The 27,122-nt window shown below is 38.0% G+C and overlaps 1 protein-coding gene across 1 annotated transcript in view; it reads right to left on the reverse strand.

Moving 5' to 3' along the window:
- LOC123506030 (chromodomain-helicase-DNA-binding protein Mi-2 homolog) overlaps positions 1 to 27,122 on the reverse strand; it is a 57,446-nt gene that overhangs the window by 24,924 nt on the left and 5,400 nt on the right. Inside the window, exons 2-23 of the mRNA XM_045257856.1 lie at positions 21,098 to 21,279; positions 20,683 to 20,824; positions 19,990 to 20,147; positions 18,626 to 18,757; positions 18,292 to 18,492; positions 15,717 to 15,914; positions 12,408 to 12,596; positions 11,968 to 12,125; positions 11,613 to 11,784; positions 11,324 to 11,451; positions 9,719 to 9,933; positions 9,363 to 9,573; positions 8,809 to 9,244; positions 8,464 to 8,703; positions 8,047 to 8,169; positions 7,014 to 7,201; positions 6,759 to 6,887; positions 6,225 to 6,396; positions 5,445 to 5,599; positions 4,996 to 5,182; positions 4,676 to 4,822; positions 4,387 to 4,516 (exon numbers count right to left, since the gene is read on the reverse strand). Of these exons, the coding sequence (XP_045113791.1) occupies positions 4,387 to 4,516; positions 4,676 to 4,822; positions 4,996 to 5,182; positions 5,445 to 5,599; positions 6,225 to 6,396; positions 6,759 to 6,887; positions 7,014 to 7,201; positions 8,047 to 8,169; positions 8,464 to 8,703; positions 8,809 to 9,244; positions 9,363 to 9,573; positions 9,719 to 9,933; positions 11,324 to 11,451; positions 11,613 to 11,784; positions 11,968 to 12,125; positions 12,408 to 12,596; positions 15,717 to 15,914; positions 18,292 to 18,492; positions 18,626 to 18,757; positions 19,990 to 20,147; positions 20,683 to 20,824; positions 21,098 to 21,279 (3,993 nt within the window). The remainder of the gene's footprint in view (positions 1 to 4,386; positions 4,517 to 4,675; positions 4,823 to 4,995; positions 5,183 to 5,444; positions 5,600 to 6,224; positions 6,397 to 6,758; positions 6,888 to 7,013; positions 7,202 to 8,046; positions 8,170 to 8,463; positions 8,704 to 8,808; positions 9,245 to 9,362; positions 9,574 to 9,718; positions 9,934 to 11,323; positions 11,452 to 11,612; positions 11,785 to 11,967; positions 12,126 to 12,407; positions 12,597 to 15,716; positions 15,915 to 18,291; positions 18,493 to 18,625; positions 18,758 to 19,989; positions 20,148 to 20,682; positions 20,825 to 21,097; positions 21,280 to 27,122) is intronic.

Genomic DNA, 27,122 nt, shown 5'->3' on the forward strand with positions numbered 1-27,122 from the left:
CTCAGATGTATTGATTGTACCAAAAAATACTGCCATGAAAACAACTTACCACCAGAAAAAGAATCAATGTACAGAAAAATCTTCAATGAAGAGTTCAATCTGTCCTTCCATCACCCATCCCAGGACACTTGTGAAAAATGTGATACTTTTAAGGCATCCTTAATGACTGCTAGTGAGGATGATAAAAAACCGCATTGAAGAAGAGAAAGCAAAACACCATGAACTGGCAGAGATGGCTTACAATGAAAAAAGAGCTGATAAAGAGTTTGCTCTTAAAAACAAAGGAATTGTTACTGCATCCTTTGACCTCCAGAAAGTATTGCCTTGCCCACTGTTGCAGACAGGAATAGTTTACTACAAGAGACAACTTGCTGTATATAACCTAACCATTTTTTAAACAAGTGCGGATGGAAATAAAGCACACTGCATGATATGGGATGAAACAATAGCAAAAAGAGGTGGCCAAGAAATAGGTTCATGTGTAATGAAATGGTTGAATGGCCTCTCAGATGACATTAAGGACATTCAACTATATAGTGACTCTTGTGGTGACCAAAATAGGAACCATTTATTTGCTGGCATGCTTATGCATGTTTCTAGGAGTAATGGCATAAAAATAACGCATTCTTTCTTAGAACCTGGCCATACACATATGGAAGCAGATACAGTACATGGTTTGATAGAAAAATATAGAAAATCAGCTATAAACATTGAGGTGCCACGGGACTGGAGCACAACAATCAGAGCAATCCATAGAAAAAATAAGTTACAAGTGACTGAAATGCAAACAGAAGACTTCATTAATTTTAAAAGTTTGTATATGTCTGCTGGCCCCCTGGTGAATCGCCACAAAGATAAAAATGGACACCAAGTAAATTGGATGAAAATTAAGAAGATGGAATACAATCAAAATGAAATTGGCCAGATTATGTGCTGGACATCCTTTTCCCAAAATGCTGCACCGCAGCATTTAGATTTAAGAAGAAAGGAAAAAGGAAGACCATCCATTTGGATTCTCCCACAGCTTGAAGAGGGACCAAGGAAAATTCCACCCAAAAAGTTGAAGGACTTGATGGATCTCCTTCCGTTTATTTCTGCAGGAAGCAGACATTTTTACAGAAGCCTGCAGGCAGCAGAAGATGCTTCAGATGATGTTTATTTAGATGATGAACCCGATGTGTGACTGTTATGGCTGATGACACAATTACAATGGATCGTTACTTTTCTATTGGAACTCAACATGTCAAATATGAATCAGTTTTTTTTTTTTTTTATTAATTTTGATTAATCTACTTGTGTTTGCAAATTCATCAATCTTGTTTTTTTTTCACTTTTCTTTAGCAATTGATTTAGGATATTTTCTTTTATTCCAGGCAGGAATATTACAAATATTGTAATAATAGCTACTAGGACGATATAGGTTAACTTCAAAATGTTAAAATAAAAAATTTCACCATACATGCCAATTTTTTTTACAGAATTTGCAGGAAATGAAATGTTCAAAGTTTGGTCTAATATATTTTTTTTCTTCAAAATGAAAAACAGTAATTCAAATGCCTTGGACAGGAAATAACAGGTTAAAAGGTAAGCAATCGCGATAAAAAAAACCTTTCGTTTGCTGTACTTGTCTGATTTTTAATAAAGGAATAAATTTTTCAAATGGGTTTTTCTCAAAACTTGATTTTATGACATTGGCCCTTCTTGTTCTCAGCCCTAGATTTGTTACTCGACTTTGGCTAGAATAGAGCGCTTATTGTAACTCCCTGAACCCACGGACGACAATGGCCCTTATAGCACTGATACGAAGATAAGTTTTTAGTTTAGTGATGGTCTTATCTTCAATTGGCCATTTTTTGACATTGGCCCTTCTTGTTCTCAGCCCTAGCTTTAACCTCCTCACAGGATGACAAGTGATGCATCAACAAATTGATCGTGACTGTGAGGAAGTCTTTTTGTTACATACATTAGTGATAAAAGTAATGTACCTAAAAATAAGATGAGAATGTATATTTATTGTTTCTGTGACCTGGTGATATTATAATATTTTAAGGTTTGATTAACAAAATCTGCAAAATAGGCAGACTTTCCCAGTGACCAGGAATGTTTTCAATGGAAAAATTATGATTGAATAATGTGATGTCTCTGGGAACCATCGCATTACTCGGGAGTTGACTGTATGTGTATGTGCGTGTGTAGCTGCAGAATGAATTCCATGGTACAGTCCCGCTTAATGTTCAACATGGGCTTATAGGTTTGCGCTTTATTCTCGGTATACAAGATGACCACTTGATTTAGGAGCTTCATAATTGGGAAAAAAAAAAAAAAAAAAAAAAAAAAAAACTCATATTTCAGCATATATGGTATACTGTTGGCAAGCACATTCTAAAAAAAACTGCCTTATATTTCAGCATATATGGTATACTGTTGGCAAGCACATTCTAAAAAAAACTCGCCATTACACCCCCATTCACTGCCCCACACTGCAAGTAAACCTGAGGCTCCCAAACATGCATCCTTTTAACTACCAAATCAAGTGTTTACTAAAAATGTAATGGATCTAGCTGTGAACACGTATAAAGAACAATTAAAGAAGCAATCTAATAACAATAATTACCATTAAATTTTCCTACTCTCCCTGCCATAAGTTCAATTTACTATACAATTAAAGGCAAGTATATTTTACAACTGCATCTATTTAACAGAATAGCTATTATCAATCTGAAATACTCTGCCCTTGTGAATCTTCATATCCACAAAAGCAATACTGCAATGTGGTATGTAGTCAAGAGCTGGGAGATGGGAATGGTTGCTGGTGTCCTGTCTTGTGACATACATGATATCTGAACACCTCAAGTTGAGAGATTAAGTAGATTTGAACAGCAGAATAGCAACTGTGATGCTCATTAACACATTTGTAATGATTTGTTCAATATTTATCATAATTCAATGATCTACACCTTCTGACATATTTGGATGAAGGAATATCTTTCATTAAATTTGTTTGCTATCTATACCAATATTATATTTTCTATTATACAAAGTCCAATGAAAAATATGAAATAGTTCACTTGCTAAGTAAAATTAAAGCCCCACAGTTAAATTTCTTAGTTTGAAACCAATTCAATAGATAATATGCTCTGGCCTGCTCCATCAGCCATATGGACTCCCAGTGAAGCAAAGCTTCACCACTGATATGGGCAGTCTACTGCCCAGCCTAACCAATCTTTGTCTGCCCAGTCTTGGGTTAGACAGAGTTCTTGTCCAGCAAGCCTTAAGGGGCTATCACACTGGCCTATGATACGCGGAACGAGGAACATCTGCTCCATATAGCTGGAACTTGCCCAGGATTAGCGGAGCAAAGTTGGGATGGCTTCATATCCATCCTGGTTCTCCGTATGCTATCCCAATGAAAAAATAAACATAATATATGTTATAAAAACCTTTTATTTAAACTAAAAAGAACGTGCCTAATTTTTTTATATTGGAATATTAAATAATACTTCATCAATTTAGAAAGATAAAATATATATATCATATCGATAGTTTGGGCTCATGGCAACCACCTCTGACTCCAAAGTTGCCATCGCACATGTCTCGGTTTTTCTCTAGTTTCTTTTACTTACTTTTCTTCAATAAGAGGAAGTACAAATGCAATTCCAGAACGAAGCACAGGTTGAGATGGCATGGTTTTGTTCAGGTTTATTTTGATTAGGCTTGGTCTTGGTTGCTGGGCCATTTGACTAGCATAGCAAGAACATGGCCTGCTTCAGTGTGATAATGTTCCTGGTTTTGTGCCAAGAACCATAGCCTGCGTTCTGCGTATCATAGGCCAGTGTGATACCCCCTTTAGACATGGAAGTGCAGCTCCTGGTGACTCACTTTATTTATCCATTTATTTAGTTATTTTCTTAATATATATACTGCAGCAGTACTGTCACCATGTTTCCCTGGCACACCTTTAAGCACCATCGCAATTAGTAACTAGGCTTCTGAGTAGACACAGCCAAACACAGACACACACAGTTATGGAGACAATAGAAGCTTAGCTCCTCTCCCATATGTCACAACTGGGTAAATACAACTAGGCAAACATGCACACAGACAGTTCTACGAGTGGCAAAGACCACTGTGGTACTATGTCAGTCCCAAACAAAGCATATTGCTATACATATTTGGGAACAAAATCAATAACAAGCTACTCAGTTGGTATTTTAAGCTGTTTTGGGGCAATATTCCATCTGAAGTTCAGCTAAACTTACAAGGAACTTTAGGTGTTCAAAGAGATGATTTGAAAAAGCATGCAGCAGTCCCACCTTATCAGTTAACAATGAAAGCAAAATTGCAAGGATGCTTCACTATAAAAATCTGAAAACTTTGTGGACTTACTTTCATTCTTCTCGTCAAATTCATCATCATTATCATTATCAGATGGCAGTGAGAAATCAGAGTTGTAATCAGAGCCTTGTTCTTGCCATGTGAGGTCTTCACGACCATCTGCTGCATCATTGTAGTTCACCTGCCATACAATAATAAAATCAAATATGACATCTTAAGAGTTGCTTAAAGTGAATAAATGACAGGGATGCAAAGCTAATACCTCACCACATTCATAAGAATATCTATAATGTAATCCATCCCGGCAAATACATATTAACATTTCATAAAAAGGACCTACCTGTTTTCTGACACGCTTGCCCTTGCCCAAGGTACGGGCAAGATCTTCCTGTTGCTGTTCAAAGTGATGCCGTAGGAGACGTTCCCAATACTGTGAGTCAGTGTTGTCAGCTTCCTGTTTCAGCACTTCCACATCTTCCATTTCCTCCTGGAGTGAAGTCATCATTATGGCCATAATTGCAAAGGAATAATTATCAAATAACATGAAACTATATTATAATGAAAATGATGAGGTTTCATTTTCAAGCATATCGTGTATACTGGTAATTTCATAATGAAACACACAACCTTATAGTCACAAGACCACTATTAAATACTTGCCTCCTCTCCCTCCTTAGTGACATAAGAAGCCACCTTAAAGGAGCTCAGGTACTCATTGGCCCAGTTCTCCTTCTGCTCAATACCCTCCTTACTACGGTCCAAAAGCTCTTCAATGGCCTGGTTGTCATAATGAATAGCCTCATCCTCCTTCCCAGATTCATCCTTGAAGAGCTCCTCAGTACCAAACCTGTGCAACATGGCTTCTATGACCAGGTTTCATAAAAGTAACACACACACAACACATGCATCAAATATAACAATAATTCTGAACTTAGTTTTCTTCCTAAAAATACATTTTTTTATATAATAATCAGAGAGAGAGAGAGAGAGAGAGAGAGAGAGAGAGAGAGAGAGAGAGAGAGAGAGAGAGAGAGAGAGAGAAAGTGGAATATACCCAAGGAAAAATCTATAAATTTGAAATCTAGAACCAATATTGATTTTAAACAAACCTAAGAATGTCATCCAACTCTTGCTTAGAAAAATTAGTGGATTTTGAGCCCATGCCAGGCCGCACCACCAAGTGAGTCAACATCATCTTCCGTTTCGCTACTTGGGTTACTCGCTCTTCCACAGAGTTGCGTGTCACAAATCGGTAAATCATTACCTGAAAGAAGAACAAGACTTGGCCTAACAGATAGAGAGATAGATAAAAGCTTTATGGACCACAAATTACATCTTTTCCAAAAGAAATTATACATAAGTGGTCCTCTATATGAGTATATTAATTAATGTAAATTGCATTACTAGTTATCCACACATGTGCATGTAGCAACCAAGCCATAATAACACAATGACCAATGGACAATTCTGACATCATCTGATAATGAATCTCTTATCAACTTTCTAATAATTTATCTTTCAAAGGGCACACTGGCCAAGACAGGTAAAAATGATATATTAAGTTTACACCTTAGAGTATTAGTAAAGAACAGATCAAGTATGTTCTGTGTAGAAGAGGGAGGCAAGTGAGTGCCACTGAAATGAGTGTAATTATTTGGAAGATTGTACTGATTGGATATAAGAGGAAATGAGTTTCTGCAGCATTGAACAATACTAGGTTTGCTCTGTCTCAATCAAAAATTTCAGAGATCAGAAGTCAAGTATTCTGTGACCTCCTGTTGACGTCTGACATGGAAAAATCCTTTTATGTATATCCACGACAAGACTAACACGTAAACAGTGTGCCATGACTGAAGCTTTAAAGATCAAATGATGATTCAGTGACTCACCTTGTTTGCCTGACCGATACGATGAGCTCGAGAGAAGGCCTGGATGTCATTATGAGGATTCCAGTCTGAGTCATAGATAATGACAGTGTCTGCAGTGGCCAAGTTGATCCCCAAACCACCAGCACGAGTTGACAGCAAGAATATGAACTGCTGGGCTCCAGGTGCATTAAATCTAAGGAAGAAAAAGAAGGTTAATCGAATAACAGCCATCTGATATCAAAATCTACACTTAAAGGTGCCATATCATTTTCTATTGAACAATAGAGATTGGAAAAAAATAAATAAATAAAAACAGGACAGCAAAATATGCTGGGGAAAAAAAAATAAATAAAAGCCAAACTGATCAGCAACACATTATTCTTTCAATCTCTCAATGTATATAAATGTGGTTTGTATTTCCTCTTTATCATTGAATAAGAAAATTTGATAGAAAACAAAGTGAAGCTAAATCCTCTTATTCCCTTTGGAATATAAACCAGCTAACAACCACAATTTTCTTACATATTCACGATAGTACCAATCCTCAAAACAAACCTGTCAATTGCCTCCTGTCGAGCCAAGCCAGTGATGCCTCCATCAATTCTCTCATACTTGTAGCCAAGCCCTTCACAGAAATCTTCCAAAACATCCAACATTTTGGTCATCTGGGAGAAAACTAGCACACTGAAAAAGAGACATAGGACACACAAATTAATTAGTTTACAATAGTTAATAAGAGAATTCTACAAAACTACCCACAATATATCTTGCATAAACATAGTACTATCCATCTAAATCCCTACTACTTACCGATGACCATCTCTCTTCAACTTTTCCAACATGCTTTCCAAGATGGTAAACTTTCCACTGGCCTTCACTAGATCTCTTGTGACATACATTCCATTAGGGAGCTTTGGAGCCTCCTCAGAAGCAGCTGGGAACAAGTAGGGGTGATTGCAGCACTTCTTTAAGTCCATCACAATGTTCAAAAGAGACACCTAGAAAAAAGTAAGACAAAAAGGAAATAAGTAATACTTATATGATTATCAAATCCAGAAGGAATTACTTCTCAAATATCTTTTCTTCAATTCATTACATCCATACCACCTTAGCCATTCAATTGTTGCCAAGCCACACATCACTTCTGCATTCAAAACTTCTTTCTATTCACATAATCTCTCTATGAACTAATTAGTCTATTTACTTTATTTTCACAAAAAAAAAAAAAGCTTAAATTTGATTTACATTCCAAATACAATTTTTTTTTTTTATTGAACTTATCAATTTCAAGGTTAAAATCTTAATCATTATTAAGCTGATTTGAAAGTCATGGTGTCCCTTTTTTCACAAATTTATAACAATTACAACTCTCCTCTCCTTCCTTTCTTTTTAAAATTATAAGTTAAACTCTTTAGTGTTAGTGAGACCAGCCTAACAAAATTAATAAATCCTAAAAATTTGTGTTAGCTCACAATGTTATTCCTAAAACTAAACACAAGATGACCAATCTAGTTTCTCAACGATTTGCTACTCATCCTTTAGACAGTTCAAGTCATGGAAGAGGAAAAACAGAAGCAGTAAAAGAATTCCAGTTTCCAAGAATAAGGGATGAAATAGATAAAATATTGATCATATTTCTCTCCAGGACCATTCTCCAAGGGAATGGTCTCAGCAGAGGAGCCTCCACCTCCCCCTACCTAAACACTCCTTTCTTGTTTCTTCAGGTATTTGCTAACTACTAACACTTCTTTAACTTATATCTTCCATGCACATCCTTCTCTCGTTACATTAACAATAGCTGCTTACAAACTAAGACATAGTTACAATTAAAATAACAGTTTACCTGCTGCCCACCACCTCTGGAGTTCAGGGCCTCAAAGTTTCGGGTCAAGATGTACTTGTAATACTTCTTCTGGAGTGGTGATAGCTCCACTCGGATGATGAACTCAGATTTTGTGGGCATATTCTGTCCAAAGCATAAATAAAATGTCAAATTAATTATGTAAAATAAATAATATCAATGCATATAACAAGACACTCTCCCCCAAAAATGGAATAGGCAAGACAAGGCACACAACTCTCTCATTAACATTCATTCATAACACTGTAAACTTAGTCCCTTGGGTCCTAACAGAGAAGAAAAGGTATTCTTGCCACCCCTTCATGAGGATTATTTTATCTCTTAATACCTTTTGTACAATACAATATGTAAACCTAGTCAAGGTACATTAAAATTACTTAAGTTCTCTTCATTACTTACCTTCAAGACATCAGTCTTCAGTCTTCTGAGCATATGAGGTCCAAGCAAGTCATGGAGTTTCTTAATTTGGTCTTCCTTTGCTATGTCTTCAAATTCATTTTGGAAAGCTGACAAATCATTAAATTTTTCTGGACAGAGGAAGTTCAAGAGATGGAACAGTTCTTCCAAGTTATTCTGAAGGGGGGTTCCTGTCAGCAGCAGCCGGTACATTATGTTGTACTGGTTCAACACACGGAAAAACTAAGAGAAGAAAACCATCAGATTACTAAGAGAAAATCATCTAAAAATATATTACAAACTTTGCTAAATAATAGGAAAAGACTTGTTGAAGGTGAGATCACTTACCTTTGATTGGTTACTCTTTAATCTGTGTGCTTCATCTACAACTAAACATGCCCACTCCAGGGAGCCAAGACATGCCTGATCCATAGATATCATTTCATAAGATGTAAGCAACACATTAAACTTGACATTAGTTGTGCGAATGCGAGTTGCCTTTGAAGCACTGCGTACTGCTCCTTCTTCAAAGGACAACTCATGCTCACGAATCATTGTTCTTGATTCACGGTCACCAACATAGGTTACAACATAGAAATCAGGTGCCCACATTTCAAATTCTCGCTCCCAGTTAATAATGGTGGACAAAGGAACTGCCACAAGGAAAGGCCCCTTAGAATGGCCTTCCTTATACAGAGAGTAGAGGAAGGCAATTGTTTGAATAGTTTTTCCCAAACCCATCTCATCAGCCAGAATGGTATCTGTTCCTTGGCCCCAAGAGTACCTGGAAGTCACAAAGTTTGATATTAATATACTTAAAAAATAAAGGAAGATATATTACAAGTCATAATTAAATTTCCTATGGAATAAATCAATCCTCCACAAACATTACTGCTTCTTACCGGAGCCAATTAACTCCTTCCAGCTGATACTCATGGAGAGAAAGCCCAGTAATATCAATGTAATCTGGCTGCTTCTCCCACTTCTTGCTGAGATTGGTGGTAGGTTTCTCTGGCGGAGGAGTGAATCGGCGAGGCGATGCTGGCTCACGGTCTTCATCACCAAGCTCACGGGTCCTTGACTTGCCTTTCTTTTTCCCCTTCTTGTTCTTGCCTTCAAAAAGTAAGTCAATATTCATGAATGAATTAGACCACTACAAAATTATAAAAGAATCAGATATGAACCTCCCTGTCTTATGTATATAGAATTGGTCTTAGTGATAATACACACAGATCTCTAAAGTGATTAGAATACCTACCAACATCGGCATTACAAGCAGCTCGTAGATCATGGTAGAACTCAATAGCTTGCTTGAGACCAACAATCTCCTCATCTTCATCCTCCCATGTGGCCTGGTCATAGGGAAGATCCCTCCACTTAACCAGGTACTGTGTTGTGCCATCACGAAGGGTACGGTGATTTAGAACACGATGTATCTTAAGCCAGGTGGATTTGATACCATACTTGTAATACCTGCAGTGACATTTACATATGGTCAGTGGCAGCTTCCACTCCATTTCCATTTAACCCTAGTTATTAGGGCCTAAAGAGGTAATTAATCATAAGAATTACTTCCACTAAATGGAAAGAACAGAGAACAGAAAACTAGAAAATTGGATGAGGTCAGATGTGCACCCGGAAAGGTTAAAAGAAAGGTCACACTTAGAACTGATGAATCATGTAAGGACAAGATTAAATGAGAGAAATGAGCAAGCAGTAAGCAAGACTTTTTAATTTTTTGTTTGTAGGAGGGAAGAGGAGGTAATAGTAGTAGGGTAACAAAAATTGTAGGAAACACACACACACACACACACACTTAAGTGCCAGTCCCCAAACAAGTTTAATATAAACTAATTATATAGGAGACTCCAGGGATAATAAAGGAGTAATTTCTTTTTTATCTTTTGCATGAAGAATGAATGTGTAGTTAGATGCATGTAATCTTTTGTGATAGAGAGTTGTCTTTAGATGTTAGCCTGTGACTGCTCCCTTGTGCTGTGAGACATATAGGGAAATGTTCAGTGAGGTCATGGTTGGCTTTAATGGTAAGTTCATTCCACTCCCTGAACCCGGGCTATTAGACCTCACTGAAAGTAATTATTATTTCAGCAGGTGTCTACCGCCTCCTCTGCAATAAAGGTGAATGATAAACGGCAACATCGAGAGCAGAAGATCATGTGATTTTGTTCACTCCTGGTAAAGCTTTGTGAGCATACCTGGCAAAACCTATTTTCCATCTTATAAGACAAACTTTAAAAATCACCCAGTATTATACCCCAATTGCCTGAAATTGTCACTGGTATAGGACTAACACCGAGTTCACACTGAGTTCCCAGATGTCACTAAATTTAAATATTTATAAATAATTTCATAATGACTACAAGTGAAAAATTTAAGTGTATGTTTGCCTGGTATAAGGACTGTATTCAGGAACACTTCAGCATCACACCTCCACTATTCCAAAAGGCTCCTGTTCAAGTGACACAAGTTTTCAAGGGTGCTTTTATTGATTTAGTGACAAATGAACAAGGTTACTACACATTTACATGAGAAATATCCTTAGATACCCAGCTTATCATCTCTGTGGCCATGGAAAACAGTCATGGTGAGAGAGCAGAGTGTTTCAGAATACAGACCATAGATAGGCAGACATATCAAGAACATACAGGAAAATCATGGCTACTGAACAATGAATGAAAAAAATAAATGCAATAACTGCTCAGTTTTTATAACCATTCACTACTTTCTTCATTAGTTAAATCTATATGTAATAGATAAAGGGTAAGGTTTACAGAAACACATATGAGGATTCCTACTATAAACAACTATATACATTAAAGTTACAAGTTAAGGATGCACTCACCTTTCCTCAAGAGAATTGGGGTCATACTCCTTCTTGTGGCGTCGCTGGGAACCTAACTCATCATCATCATCAATACCAGGGACAGGGGGCTCATCAGGATCAAACTTCTTAAAGTATGACCTCAGCATCTGCACAGGAAAGTTTGACACTAATGTTATAACTTGAAGATCTCTGGATACAAAATGAATTGGAAATTACATTTATATTTTTGGGGTATTACATAATTAGTGAAATTCGGAGGACAATGTTATACAATAGATCAAGCACAGACATCTTTCCCTCAACTAACCTGAGGATGGTAGACATCCAGCATCAATTCAGAAATCCAGGAGCAGTGCCAATAGGACATGTCCACCCACTTCACTAAAAACTCTCGCAATAATTTGAATTGATACTTCTCTGCTTTGCTTTCACCAACAATTTCCTTCCAATTTTCTGGAGGCTTAGGAGGTTCCACAAACCTAATGAAACCAGAGAGGAAAAAAAAAAAAAAAAAAAAAAACTGCTATATTTGATGGCTTTATATCTCAAGCAAACAAGTTACTTTTGCCTTCAAGGTATTCATGACAGTTCATAGAGTATGCACACAAAATATGAGCATCAATAAAAGAATAACAAATACATGACTTCAAAATATATCACACCTCCAAAACAGAATTTTCTGTACTCGTCCAGGGAGGGGCTCACAGGCACACCGCTGGCAGGTCCACTCTCCATCAGGCACCTCAAAAAGTGGTGGAGACAGACAGTATGTATGGTAGGCATTGACACAGGAATCACAGCACAGCAGTTCCCCGCCATCCTGCCAAAGGAAAAACAAAAGATTACTAAAGAGGCAAACATCCATGAATATGCTCCAACACAAGAGGGAAAGGAAAAGATAGCTATTACTCACCTGATGTTTGTTTAAAGAAAGAAAATTTAGAAAAAAGGACAATGTTCATAAACTTAACCCCATGAGATTTAGTCAAGTCAGCAGAGTATAGCACTGATATATGAATATTGGAATGTATGAACTAGTCTTCATACAGCTTTCTAAAACTAGTAGAAACCGTAGGAAGAGACTGACCTTTTCATTACTGACCTTGCAAACCTTGCAGTACTCCAAGTGTTCATCCTCCTCTTTGACACCCTCAGCCTCACAGGTGGGGCAGGACCACTTGCCCTCAGGGGCTTCCTCCAACTCTGGTTCCAGGCACACCAAGTGGTAAGCCTTGGGACATGTGTCACAAAGGATGATTTCACCCCCTTGCTGGCACACTTCACAGTAGTCCTGGTTGGGGGGAGACTGATTATGCATGGAGAAAAAAGCCATTAGTAACATGGGTTAACAAGTACATTTTTATACAATCTCAAATCCTGTATATCATTAGATAAACCTGGATGGTTAGCAAAATTTGACTTGATATATGAGGCATCCCAGAGTTAGGATGAATTCAGACCAGATTGGAAATTAAATAATTGCAAGTCCATACTAAGGAAGTTCAGGCACAATTAAACTTCATGCTCTGTGACCACATTTGAAAAATACTAAACCTCTGCATGTTGGAAAAAATAAATAGATAATAATAACAACAATAATAATAATAAAAAGATAATTCTGGATAATCCTTTCTATACTTTTCTAATCCTACAAAGGTGATTTCAACCACTACCAATAACAAGCCTGTCAACACGTATATAACATATTGAAAAATTGCACTGAGCTTTGATCATATTCAAAACTCTGTACTTCCATCGCCTATTTCTTTTTAGCATGAAGAACACATTTGGTTTAGTGGTAGCATCCTGACTACTCCTACATTTATGTAACCTCTCATCTCAGGAATATTTCTCTATAATATATCATAAAACAAAAAGATGTGGCATTCATTTCCATGAGAGTTCATTCAACAAATGCAAGTAAAGACAAGTAAATCTTGAAAAATGCCATTATGTGGCAGATGCAACACAAAGACAGGAGGTAAATGAAAAAGGTAAAAAATAGAAAATAAATAAGCACTGGCAATAGACCTATGAGAGAGAGAGAGAGAGAGAGAGAGAGAGAGAGAGAGAGAGAGAGAGAGAGAGAGAGAGAGAGAGAGAGAGAGAGAGAGAGAGAATCTTGAAATTAGTTGCACTTGTATCTAATGCTCTACAATACAATTTTCCTCATCATGTTAAGTAAATGACAAGAACTTATCAGACATGCAATATCTGGAGATATACAACTTCTATACAAGAAATTGGATAATTACAGTTAAGTACAGTACAATAAAATGAACTTTCAGATATCACCTAAACTCTAGCAGTTCTAACTCACTGTTAGTTCATTATTCACACCAAATTTTGAAATGATCTTCAGTGTTCAAGGTTTCAACTAGCTTCAATGTGAAAATTGCTCAAAATTCTTATATCAATGGCTTGGTCTGAGCAAATGTGTAGGATGCCTCAAAATATTTTGTAGTGGACAGACACATTTCAGATGTTTGGAAGAGTTAAAAGGAAAACAATACAATGGTCATAAACGAATGCTAGTTTGGGATGAAGAGAATTGGCGATGCTGATAAATGGATAATGCAGGGAAAAAACAATAATTAAATAATTAATAACCCAATATCTTTATTGCAACAATTCATCATCATAATGCCCACCTGTTTAAATGACCAACAGAATATAGGCAGCTTTGTGCAATTTCCCAACAGTCCAGTACTATAAATTCATTCTGCTTTATTAACACTAATGAATGATTAGCAGTGAATCATTAAAAGTGGCGTCAACATAGATTCACCACAGCCCAATCTGAAGGAGGGATTTTGAGAGAGAGAGAGAGAGAGAGAGAGAGAGAGAGAGAGAGAGAGAGAGAGAGAGAGAGAGAGAGAGAGAGAGAGAGAGAGAGAGAGAGAGAGAGAGAGAGAGAGAGAGAGATAACATCCTGAAAGATTGTCACTTCATGACAAACCATAATATCCATCCAGGTTCACCATTACAAGCCATTCAAATATATCATATTATAAATATTCAAATTTTCAAAAGACAATATATATAATAAATGTAGACATCCCCTATGTGTGTGTGTGTGTGTGTGTGTGTGTGTGTGTGTGTGTGTGTGTGTGTGTGTGTGTGTGTGTGTGTGTGTGTAATTCACCACGGTTGCCTGCTGGTCACCCGGCCAGTCTTCCCCATTATGGAGTGAGCTCAGAGCTCATCGACCGATCTTCGGGTAGGACTGAGACCACAACACACACTCCACACACCAGGAAAGCGAGGCCACAACCCCTCCAGTTACATCCCGTACCTATTTACTGCTAGGTGGGTGGGTGGGTGGGTTGGGTGTGTGTGTGTGTGTGTGTGTGTAATTCACTGTTTGTTTGATCTGCTGCAGTCTCTGACGAGACAGCCAGACGTTACCCTACGGAACGAGCTCAGAGCTCATTATTTCCGATCTTCGGATAGGCCTGAGACCAGGCACACACCACACACCGGGACAACAAGGTCACAACTCCTCGATTTACATCCCGTACCTACTCACTGCTAGGTGAACAGGGGCTACATGTGAAAGGAGACACACCCAAATATCTCTACCTGGCTGGGGAATCGAACCCCGGTCATCTGGCTTGTGAAGCCAGCGCTAACCACTGAGCTACCGGGTGTGTGTGTGTGTGTGTGTGTGTGTGTGTGTGTGTGTGTGTGTGTGTGTGTGTGTGTGTGTGTGTGTGTGTATATATATATATATATATATGTATGTATGTATATATATATATATATATATATATATATATATATATATATATATATATATATATATATATATATATATATATATATATATATATATATATATATATATATATATATATATATATATATATATATATATATATATATATATATATATATATATATATATATATATATATATATATATATATATATATATATATATATATATATATATATATATATATATATATATATATATATATATATATATATATATATATATATATATATATATATATATATATATATATATATATATATATATATATATATATATATATATATATATATATATATATATATATATATATATATATATATGAATTTGATTTTTCATGTCTTAATCTCCTTTGTAAACTCCTCATATTCTATATGCAACTATTTTCAATTAACAAACAATTATAATAAAATCATTCCTCACAATCTAATATACAAATAAAAATGAACTTGGTAAATATTTATTATCTGTGATTTGTCATCAAGCACTTCCAAGATACTGTAAAAAGTTTTAGATAGAATGATGACAATTCCCACACATGAGAGATGAGACATAAAGACTCAGTGTCACTGCCTTACACTCACTTAGGGGATGGCTACACAAGAAAATTGTTAGAGAAAAAAGTACTCATACCTGATGATCAGTTTCATAGCCATCCTCGTCCTTAGCCTTCATGCGCTTTCTCCGTCGATTCTTGTTTCCTATTTTGGTTTTCTTACTTTTCTTAGGACCTGTAGTCTGTTCAGCTTCATCTTCAGCCTTGTTCATGTCTTCCGCCTCAGCCAACATCTGCTCAAACTCGGCATCACTATCCTGACTGGAATCATCCTCCTAAGCATGGAGGAAAATTTTTTAGCGTTCTCTGAAGATGGGATGTAGGATATTTTCAGAATCAAAGTGCCAGTATTTCTTAAACTTCTACACAATAATTTCCCTAGTACCAGATACATCATAAAGTTTATATGTTAATCATTTAAAGTTCAGTGATGCCAAAGACAAGAGTATGTCCTACATGTAACAGTCTCATAAATTCAATCATTTAAGAAATTCAATAAATAAATCCATTACCATACTTTCACCTTTCATGACTTACGTCAACTCAACCAATGAGGTACTCCAAAGGAATGACTTCAACAGAATAGAGGCAGAGCTAAATTTTCAATATGCATGCTTGTCTCTTATCTTCATTTAGTTTTGATACATCGTACAATTTCTGTCTTCACCTTCTATTTGCACTTACTGTTATCCAAACTTTATCACCAGGACTTTTCATACAGAGAAATTCTTCAATCCATATAGTCCTGGACTTACATGTCAATATAAGCATAGCTATTACGGTGGATGAGAAAACAGTATCAGGGCCATGTATTATGTTTCACAATAGCTTACATTCATTCAAACACCCCCACACAGTATAAACATTTGACAAACAAAGTAGTTACCAGACAACAATGACTGATAGTAAGAAGCTGCTTAGGATGCTACACGATAATCTTAATGCCAAACTAAATAGTCAGGTCACTCCTAATGCAAATTGTGTTTAACATAAGGGTCATTTTACTTTCAAGTCATACTCTGATGTGGAAATTTTTTAAGGTAATCAGCGATGAACCACAGCAAGTCACATGATATCCATAACACAGAGCAGAATAACACTTGCATCACAGGGGCATGTGTGTCATTGCCACTCATACACAATGCAAGTTTATCAAGAACAGTAGGCTGCAGCCCCTGATGCTGCTAGCATTCACAATGATGCAAGTATATTGAGAAAGGTGGGCTGCAGCCACTGTCATTCAATCATGCAAGTTTGGCTGCAGCCACTGCCACCCACAGTAATATCAACGGCGAGCATTCATCAGATGTATGTGAAAACGAGAACTTAGAATATTTTTTTTATGATTGTTACTGTACCGTTGTTTCTATTGCCTTTGGTTACACCTATGTTATAGTTATAAATAGTGGATATACTTTTTGAGTGGCTGATCTCACCTCAGTTAGAACCATAGTAATCATCTAGTAACCACAGTAACCATAGTAACCATCTAACGCGGGCTGATAGCAAAACGGAACCTCAGCGTCAGCAGCAACCTGACTACTATCTACTGAGATGAAAATACATAATGGACCTTCTTATACCAAATGGGATTCATGTTACATAACCACTTGCATCAAAACTCGTCAGTACTCAAACATATTATTTAAACAAATTGACAAAATAACTAAACGAATGAATCAAAGCAAAATAAAAATGAATTCTAAATGATTTAAGGAAGAGTTTCATGGGAATGAATGTATGTTCATGCAGGTGAAGAGGGGTCTAAGGAATAGTATTCTGCTAATGTTGACATGAGATTCGATATGAAATGAGACTACTGTGAAGGTAAAATGCCTAAGATAAACTGATGTGTAAATAAAATGGGAAGGTGAGAACAATGATAGTGTGCATGAAGCATAAAGAAATTTGCCAATAATAGTGAACTGGTGCCATGGGCAGATAGACATGTCTTGAAAAATTAATGACAAAAATTGTTAGGAAATTCAATCAATAGTTAAGGGAGAAAAATGGAACTGTAAAGGAAGAGATACGAGAAAGAGATGGTAGAAGGAAAAGCTGGTAAAAATTAAGGAAATACTTCAAAAGTTAGAGATCACCAAGGGACACTATTGGAGGGAATGAAACATGTCAATAACATGGAGTAAGTAACATTTCAACAAGATACTGATTCTAATAAACTCGTAAGTCTAGTATCTGTTAACATTCATTACCATAATTGATATCACTGCTTGATATTAGCAAAAATCAGGGACAGCCAGTAACAAACACAAAATCACCAATATAAACGTACAAAGAGCCAGTTCAGATACTTGTTACTGCAAGTATTAGGATCAAAGTCTTCTCCATTTAAAATTCAGGGTGGCATCTTCATTGGCACTAATAATTCTTAGTGAACAAAAAAAACATCTACTTGAATTTGATATTGTTCAATTATAAACACCAAAAAATAAGCAAAATAATTTCTACAAACTAAAGAGGTTAATAGTAAAAATCATACATAACCTAAGTAAAGCCCTCTAATTGTGTAATATCCTACCACTATTAAACACTCAGAAATAAAACTTGATGCAGAAATTTAGAAGGTCCACTATGCATATGAAAGTTCTTACTAACATTATCAACAGAAACCAACAATCTCACCAGACTCACCGAGGTGTCCTTCTTCCTTTTCCCTAACTTGATCTTGAGTGTAGGCACCTTTCCTCCCTTCTTGGCCTTGGCTTCAGCTGTCGTGGTGCGCTTCCGGCCACGCTTCTTCTTGCCCACCCCTTCACTGTCATCTTCAAACTCTTCCTCCACCTCTTCGTCGACCTTCGACTTCCTTGGACGTCCTCGACCCTTAGGAACAATCTGAAATTAGTGGAAACAAGGAAAACTCCTCTCATGCTCTTCAAATATAAACTGAACCCGTACGGAGACGAAGAACCCGAAGAACCTGAGGAGTCTTCTGTACTCACCGAGTGGATTTCATCAAATCACTTACTTGGACAGGTTCTGGTTCTGGTTCTTCTTCCTCAGCAACCTCTTCCTCTTCCTCCTCTTCATCTTCTTGTCCTCTGGCTGTGAACTCTCTCCACTTGGCTGCCACAAGCATCATCAGCTTGGATACAGGAACCTGGAATGGGATAATGTCTGTTAACAACATTGACTATTAGCTTAGAAATGTCAAATTAACTCACTATCAAATTCAATCTGCAAGTTCACTTTAACTTTTAACTATTTTTTTCTTTTGCCTCAATAGTTTGTTATGTTTCCTAAAATGATTAAAGTTACTTCTAGATTCTTAGCGCAAACAAAAGACATGCACATGAGCAAATTATCATTTTCAACAAAAAGGACAGTCAAAACTGAAGATATCCACATTTCTCTGCAAAATTTTGGAATGTCAAAACTCTCACAATCACAGCTTTAGGTAATGACAATGCTCTATTATGCACTTCATATTAATAAAACAATTCTTAGTCAGTCAAATTTCTGTGTACAGAAAGCCCCCACACTTGGCAAATTAATTAGTCTGGCAAAACTACCGCCAAATGCGAATTTCACCAAGCACGAGTTCTTTATACCATATAAAAATTGCCTAAAAAATGCCTCAATCAGTCTTCAGTCATGGCCAAAGTCCCTCTTTTGACCCCTAAAATATCATCTATTGAGTTAAAATAAAATCTTTTGCCTTCACATATTAGAACACGTACAAAACAGACCAATAAACAATAAATAAAGCTAATAAGACATGATATAAAGGCTGTAACTCCTGTTTTTCCCCATTTCCCTCACCCACTTTTGTCCTTGCTGCCACCACCATAGTCCTTAACCCCACCGGTACCACCTGTTGCACTGGTAGAGGCCATGTTGGCAGTCAATCGACAGAATTCGTTCCCATGCTAGCAGATCAGAGAGTAGCACAAACAAAATGGCTGACAGGGACTCTCACACTGCATTCTGATAGGTTTAGAGAGAGGTCTGACATCACCAAGGAGCCACGTGGTTCACCGTGCGGTCGCCAAATTTGAATTTAAATAGCCAAGTGTGCACTCAGTGGTCCATGGCTACCCTACCGCCAAAAGTGAATTTCGCCAAGTGCGGGGGCTTCTTGTATATAGCAGCAGTTAATATCTGTTAATAGCATCTCTGAAAATATCCTTTCATACAAAATAGCTCCCTGGCATGTGGATAGATAATTATATTCATAGACCTGAAAAAAAAATGTACAAAGATTATCAAAAGCCAGATGGCACTGGCTTTTGGCCAATCAGTTATCAATAGTAGCACCTAAAAACTTCATAACGCCTATTGGTGACTACTTTAACTACTTCATTTGTAAATCCTCAACATTATTCAACTCACCCTGGGATTTTCTTTAGCCAAGAGTGGCCGTACATGCTGCTGGAAGAGCTTGTACGTAGTGAGAGTCTGGTAGTCGTTTTCAGAATACTCAATCTGGACATCATTCAAACCAAAACTCTCGCACACCTCTGCAACTGTTGGCATCTGGTCACCTCCACCTGAAAGATTGACAGTCAGCATTATGTCAGGTGCTGTACAGAAACAGGTAAACAGTACTCCTAGTAGCACATCACACTGAATCTCCATTTCACTACAATAGGGATTTCAAATTAAAACACCATTAAGATAATTTCCACATCAGGATTTCTTATCCCATCACTCACTTTATATTGTGCTCTCACTATGCCCTGATAATAATATCACTTCTCATGCAACAGCAACAAACAAAACAGAGAGAGAGAGAGAGAGAGAGAGAGAGAGAGAGAGAGAGAGAGAGAGAGAGAGAGAGAGAGAGAGAGAGAGAGAGAGAGAGAGAGAGAGAGAGAGAAAATCCAATTTTTAGAATTATACTTATGACCGGATATAAAGAAAGCAAAATAAATCTATCAATCTATCAGAGAGAGAGAGAGAGAGAGAGAGAGAGAGAGAGAGAGAGAGAGAGAGAGAGAGAGAGAGAGAGAGAGAGAGAGAGAGAGAGAGACCAAAAATGCAATGCAGACACAAGCTAAAGGTAAGAACCAGCAGAAATGATACCATTCTGCTCATTGCTCTCCTGCATTGGTGCCATTGGAGCAACGGCAGGGCGGCCCCGGCCCTTGCCGCGCCCCCTGCCCCGAGATGCATCCTCAGTGTAGTCTGAATCCACTCGCTGACCTTCTTCCTCATACTCACCCTCCTGCAATCAAAGAGAAAATCACTGAATTGGAAATCCTCACCAAATTTTTAATTTTCAAGTTTTAAGTACAAATGGCAAAAATCAGCATATTGACTAAATTAGAGATCTTTTGATAAGTTTTGATCACACAACTATAGTTGACCTAGAAAAGCATTCATCTGATAAAGCTTTGGAATCACAGGAGTAAGTACATTTATACATATATGAAAATGATACTAATTTCATACTGAAAATACAAAATCCAACAACAAAGGCTACCAAAAAATAACTCACACTTTCACTTTCATCCTTCTTCTTTCGTTTCTTTCGCCCTCGATCCCCCCGTGAAGACTTCCGTTTCTTGCTCTTCTTTCTTTTCCGTTTTCCTCCACTCCACTCCTCATCCTGCTCTTCTTCATTGGAATCACCTTGTTCTTCTTCACCCTCTTCTCCTTCTCCCTGCTCTTCCTCCTCTTCTGTAAAGTTTATAATAAGTCACATCAATAATTATGCTGAACGTCACAACAGTGATTAATCCCTAAAAAACATGAATATTGTCTTTTTTTATGCACATAGTATTTAGAAAAATAGCAGTCTTTCTGATTGCTTAATTATTTTTCTTTCTTTCCTTTGATTACAGTATCTTCCCATTAAGTTAATGAATGCTACCTATAGTGAGAATAAAAAATAAAGCACTTAAAACTGACAAGAATTAATAATACTGATGGACTCAATCATAATGTTGTTGTCTTAATGACAATAAAGGGATTTCTTGAATTACGTAAGGTATATGTTCCTGAGAGATCATTTGAGAGATCATTGAGAGATCATATATATATATATATACTGTATATATGCAGGGAATCATCGCAATTCAACGGAGTTAGGGCAGTTTTCCATTGGTCGAATCAGCGTTTATTCGAATCGTGAAGCAATTTTTCCCATAAGATACTTAAGAATTAGGGGGGATAGGGACCAACTTCCAGCCTAGACTCCCTCAAAACATCATTATAACTCTAAAAAATACTAACTTAGACCAAATCAGTACTATTAAAGGCTTCATTTATATCTAACTCGTTTTTATTAAACACATTATGGTGCTGTATAGCACATTTTTGGAAATAAAAACACTTGCAGCGGTCTCACGGTACTTATCCCTGTTCTTCCAAATTGTTGATACTGTTGATCTAGGGACACCCATTTGCACTGCAACAACACTGTGAGCTATACCTGCCTCACACTTTCTTATAAGCTCAAGTTTATCTTTGAAAGGCAGAAAACTGTGCTTCTTAGGGCTGGAGCTGGAGGTAGCTTTCCATCATCTCGAGTCAGATGAAATGCACTGTTTCCCTCTAGCATCAATTTTTAGTTAAATTAAGATCAATGGTTTCTAATTAAAATTAATTTTCTTAACAAGAAAATTAATTTTACATAGTAATAATTAGTTAATTGGAATGATGCTATAATCTCAAATCAACAGAACCTTGATAAGTAGATGTAAATATATTTGTATATATATATTTTTTATCATAGCTTAACAGTGAAAAGTAGTTCAGTTGTTTGTTTACATTTTTCTGAGACTGTGACATTCCAAGGCAGAACTTCCAAGGAACAACTGGCCAAGATGAGCAGCTCTGTTGTTTATGAGTTGACAAAGCTGTCTGAAGAGTTTCTCATAGGGAGTATTAAAGGCCAAAAATACCAACGGTTTGCTGGGGGTGAAGGGGCTGCCATGTTTGTTTATAGTTGACAAAAGTGACAAAGGGGGGCAGCAAGCTTGTGTGTGACAACCAGCGTCGACAAAGTTTACAGTCTTCAGAAAGTTGACAGAAAAGTACTAGTGCGACGCCGTCTTAAGCAATGCACAGGATAGTGTCTGTTTACACTTCCACCTGGTGGGTTTGCGGTGAATTTGACCAGATGGGTGGTGCACGAGATATGCATGTCGAATTGGTGAGTCAATTGGTCGAACCTTGAGGATTGGGTATTAATTGACTGAGTTCAAATTAGCAATAACTTGAACTGTGAACGGTCGAATCACGAGGATCCCCTGTACAGTAAGTCCTTGTTATACAGTACATATGCGTTCCTGAAAACCTTACCGCAAATCAAAATTACCGTATACTGAACCCATTACAATAGGGGATGTGTTCCAGCATGTCGAAAGTTACCCCTACAGGCATGAAAATACATGGAAATAGTCATACAAAATAATGTAAAGTACTGTGCAAAAGAAATAAACAAAATGTTTTTATTTACCTTTCACTTGCCATGTATTCTATCAGACGATGTCCCTGCCAAGGCTAAGTGACAGTAGGGATTTCAGCCCTTACTCATCTTCCGCTGAGTGGGCTGACAAGGCTCTGCTCTGCAGATCCATTACATTCTCCCCAGCATTTTTTATAGCCTCACGATTCTTTAACACCGTCCAGACTGTCGGCTGGGCTAGGCCCAAGTTTCAACCTATCGCAGATGTACCTTCTCCCTGCTCTTTCCTCTTCAAAATATCTAATTTTACCTCCAATGTCAGACTACTCCTCTTTCGCTTTTCAACTCCAGCAGTGTCTGCAGAATATTTTGGGGCTATTATTGGTGTGTCTCTGTGCGTTGTGATAATAATATCAACAATAAACAAGCTGTAAGGATTTCACTTGTGTTCAGTGGGAAACGCCGGAAGAGACTGACTGTTGTGGTGGCATGGTGGCGCTACGGTATGGTGTAAACAAAACATGGGCTGATACCGTATCTGTGAAATTTTCTTACCGTAAATAGAATCGAGGGTAGTAATTACCAAACACTGTAACTGTGAATTTACCGGATAACGAAGTACCATATCAGGAGGACTTACTGTATGTATTCTTGAAGGCAGACAAGGTTGAAGACTATAGTGCACTCTCCTTTACTAATTTTCTGGTGTACGGTTTCTATTTGCCATACTGTTTTCTTTGTCTTCCTGTAGTTGGAGTAACAACTGCGAGAAGGGTTGCTGCAATGTTTCGGAGTTTTCTAACTCCATCTTCAGGCAGAAGTGATCTCTTTGCTGTGTTAGGTGCCTTATATACTGGAAAGGTGACTCACGATCACGTGAAGGGCAGCGACACAGCGCGGTGATTGGCTGGTGCGTTTAGCTGCTGGTTTCCTCCTCATCATTTCAGCATGGGGAGGATTTGAATGTTTTCTGTTTGGATGTTGACAGAAGGTTGTTTTGCGCTGATGTATATGGCTTCAAGGTAGAGTAGGCAGCGAGGGTCATGTTCTTTGTCTAATATGGTGGCGTTTTCGTCTAGATCTTTGCATTGAGTTGTCATGATTTCTTCCTTTGTAATGTTCCTTTATTATTCTGCTGGTGAGGTGACATGCGAGTCGCCTTGCAAGTGTGGTTCGTGTCATCCCAATGTAGGAGCAAAGTCCACATTCCTTGCTGTTGCACAGGTGGAGGTAGATGCCATGATCCTCTTGTAAGGGTGTTTTACTGTCTGATGGTTGGTTACACAGTAGAAGCTGGCTTGTTTTTCTAGTCTTGTAGTAAATAGTGAGAGTGAGTTTTGCATCTTCATTGGTTGGTTTGACATTCTCATAGATGATTTCCTTCAGTATCTTCTCATCAGTTTTGTATTCCGTGGACATGTATCCTCTATAGTATAGTTGTATCTCTTCATTTCTTGTTGGCGTGTCTTGCCGGTTGTAACATGTGTCTATTACATTCTTTATTGTTTGGGATACATCAGAGTTAGAGTATCCATTGTTAACAAGAACTAAGGTAACTCGTTCTAGTTCTTCGAGTGTTTCCGCTCATGTAGAACAGTGTATAAGGGCTCTTCTTATGTATGCACTGATGGTGCATTCAAGGTATCATCTAGGGCATTCACTCTCCCCGTTTAAGCAAAGTTCTTGATTGGAGGATTTCATATACACTGATGTCATGAAGCCGGAGGCGCTTGCCGTGACCAGGATGTCGAAGAAGGGATGCTGTTCCTTGTTCGTTTCTTCAAAGATGAAGTTGACCCAAGAGGCACTGATAAAGTGCTGACAAAGTGTTTTGAGTTCCTGGGGGTTCTTGACATGGACAAATATGTCATCTACATAGCGGCAATATATTGATCGACAACTGGTGGCGAGGAGTGTTGATTCAATCGTACCCATGAGGAAATTTGCAAATAATACTCCAAGAGGGCTGCCCACTGCCACACTGTCGATTTGCTGGTATAGTTTACGGTCTGGGCAGGTGAAGGGGGCTTCTTTGGTGCAGAGTTCTAGTAGTGTCTTGAGGTGTTCTTCAGAGATGCCAAGTGGTGTGGTATATCTGCAGCGGTACACACAGTCGAGGATAAAGTCAATTTTTTTGTTAACTGGGATGTTGGTAAATAAGCTCTCCATGTCTAGGGACGCGATGATGGAGCTTTCTTCGGGAGGGGTGTCACGGAGTATCTCGAGGAAGTTAGTGGAGGAATCCAAGCTGTAGGTGCTGGGAACATAAGGGGTAAGAAATTGGTTGAGCTTCTTTATTATGTTGTAGGTAAGTGTCGGAATCTGTGAGATGATGGGGCACAGGGGAATGTTTTGCTTATGTGTCTTGACATTACCACAAGCATAACCTGGTGAAAATTCCTCACTTATTTTCTATAGGTGAACGTTGCTGTAGGTGGCGTTGATTGCAGTGATGGTTCTGTTAACTCGTTTCTTGATGGATTGTGTGGGGTTTCGTCGAATTCTCTTGAACTTGGTAGTGTCGCTCAGGATGGCATCGAGTTTGCTGGCATAGTCCTGTTTCTTAATTAGCACGAAGGTAGGGGTTTTGTCTGCGCGTTACATGACAATTTCCTTGTTCTCTCTCAGTTGTTTAGCTGCGAGGATGTGGTTCTTTTTCACTTTGCTGCTTTGAAAGGATCCACGACTCTTGGCTGCTTCGGCAAGTAGGGTGGATTGGAGGTCAGATGAAGTGGTGACTTTTTTCTTACTTTCGAGCTGCTGGATGTCATCCAACAACATCTTGATCTCAATGCGTTTGCAGTGAGGGTGAGGTTTGGTGAGGAAGTGGCAATTCAGTCCCACATTCATGATGTCTTCTTGGTCTTGGGTTAACACCAGGTCTGTGAGGTTGGTATAGCCACAGATAGGGCAGGAAGCTTAATGTTACCTCCATATAGTTTTGTGAGCTTCTTGATCATGCCACTCTCGATGCCTCTGTGGTGTGGCTTACAAAGTATGAGTAGTCTCATTGATTTGTTGTTTCAAGTTCTTGTTGATGGGGGAATCCTCCCATTTTGTCGTCAGGACTTGAACCTGATGTTGTAGGTTGGAACTTATTTTCTTTTCGGAGATTTCTCTTTCCACCAGTTCTCTCCGGAACCGATGTGTGATGTCTTCATTCCTGGCGGTCTCGTCATGTAGTATTATGTTTGTATAGCCAGGTAGGATATTTTCTTGAAGGCAGACAAGGTTGAAGGCTATAGTGCACACTCCTTTATTAATTTTTTGGTGTAGTTTCTATTTGCCATATTGTTTTTGTGTCTTCCTGTAGTTGAAGTAACAACTCTGAGAAGGGTTGCTGTGACGTTACAGTTTTCTAATGTTCACCTACAGAAAATACCTAAGTGGGAAATTTTCACCAGATTATTCTTATGGCAATGTCAAGACACATAAGCAAAACAAGCACGCTCGTCTCACAATCGAGAGGGCCGGGTTCGAGTCCAGGCGGGGCGAGGCAAATGGACAAGCCACTTAATGTGCGGCCCCTGTTCACCTAGCAGTAAATAGGTACGGGATGTAACTCAAGGGGTTGTGGCCTCGCTTTCCAAGTGTGTGGAGTGTGTTGTGGTCTCAGTCCTACCCGAAGATCGGTCTATGAGCTCTGAGCTAACTCCGTTATGGGGGAAGACTGGCTGGATGACCAGCAGGCCACCGTGGTGAATTACACACACACACACACACACACACACACACACACACACACACACACACACACACACACACACACACACACACACACACACACAGGCAACCCCAGCTTAACTAAGGGGTTACGTTCCTAAAAAACCCTTTGTTAAGCGAAACTTTGTTAAGTGAACCAATTTTAACAAGCTTAACCCCTGACTTGAACTTCCATAGAGAGTAAACAAAGCGAGAGTGCATCATAGTACAGTGAAAGGTTTAATGACAGTAAAAATTATGAAGTTTACATTTAGGCAGTTTAATTCAAGTCATTATAATGTACACTAATATATGAATGTACGTAACTTTATAATGTTGATAATCTTAAATTTATGAAGGGAGGGAGAGTGAAACGGGAAAGACACTAACCAGCAACCTGTAGAATGTA

Source organism: Portunus trituberculatus, chromosome 19, assembly GCF_017591435.1.
Source record: "Portunus trituberculatus isolate SZX2019 chromosome 19, ASM1759143v1, whole genome shotgun sequence".
NCBI lineage: Eukaryota > Metazoa > Arthropoda > Malacostraca > Decapoda > Portunidae > Portunus > Portunus trituberculatus.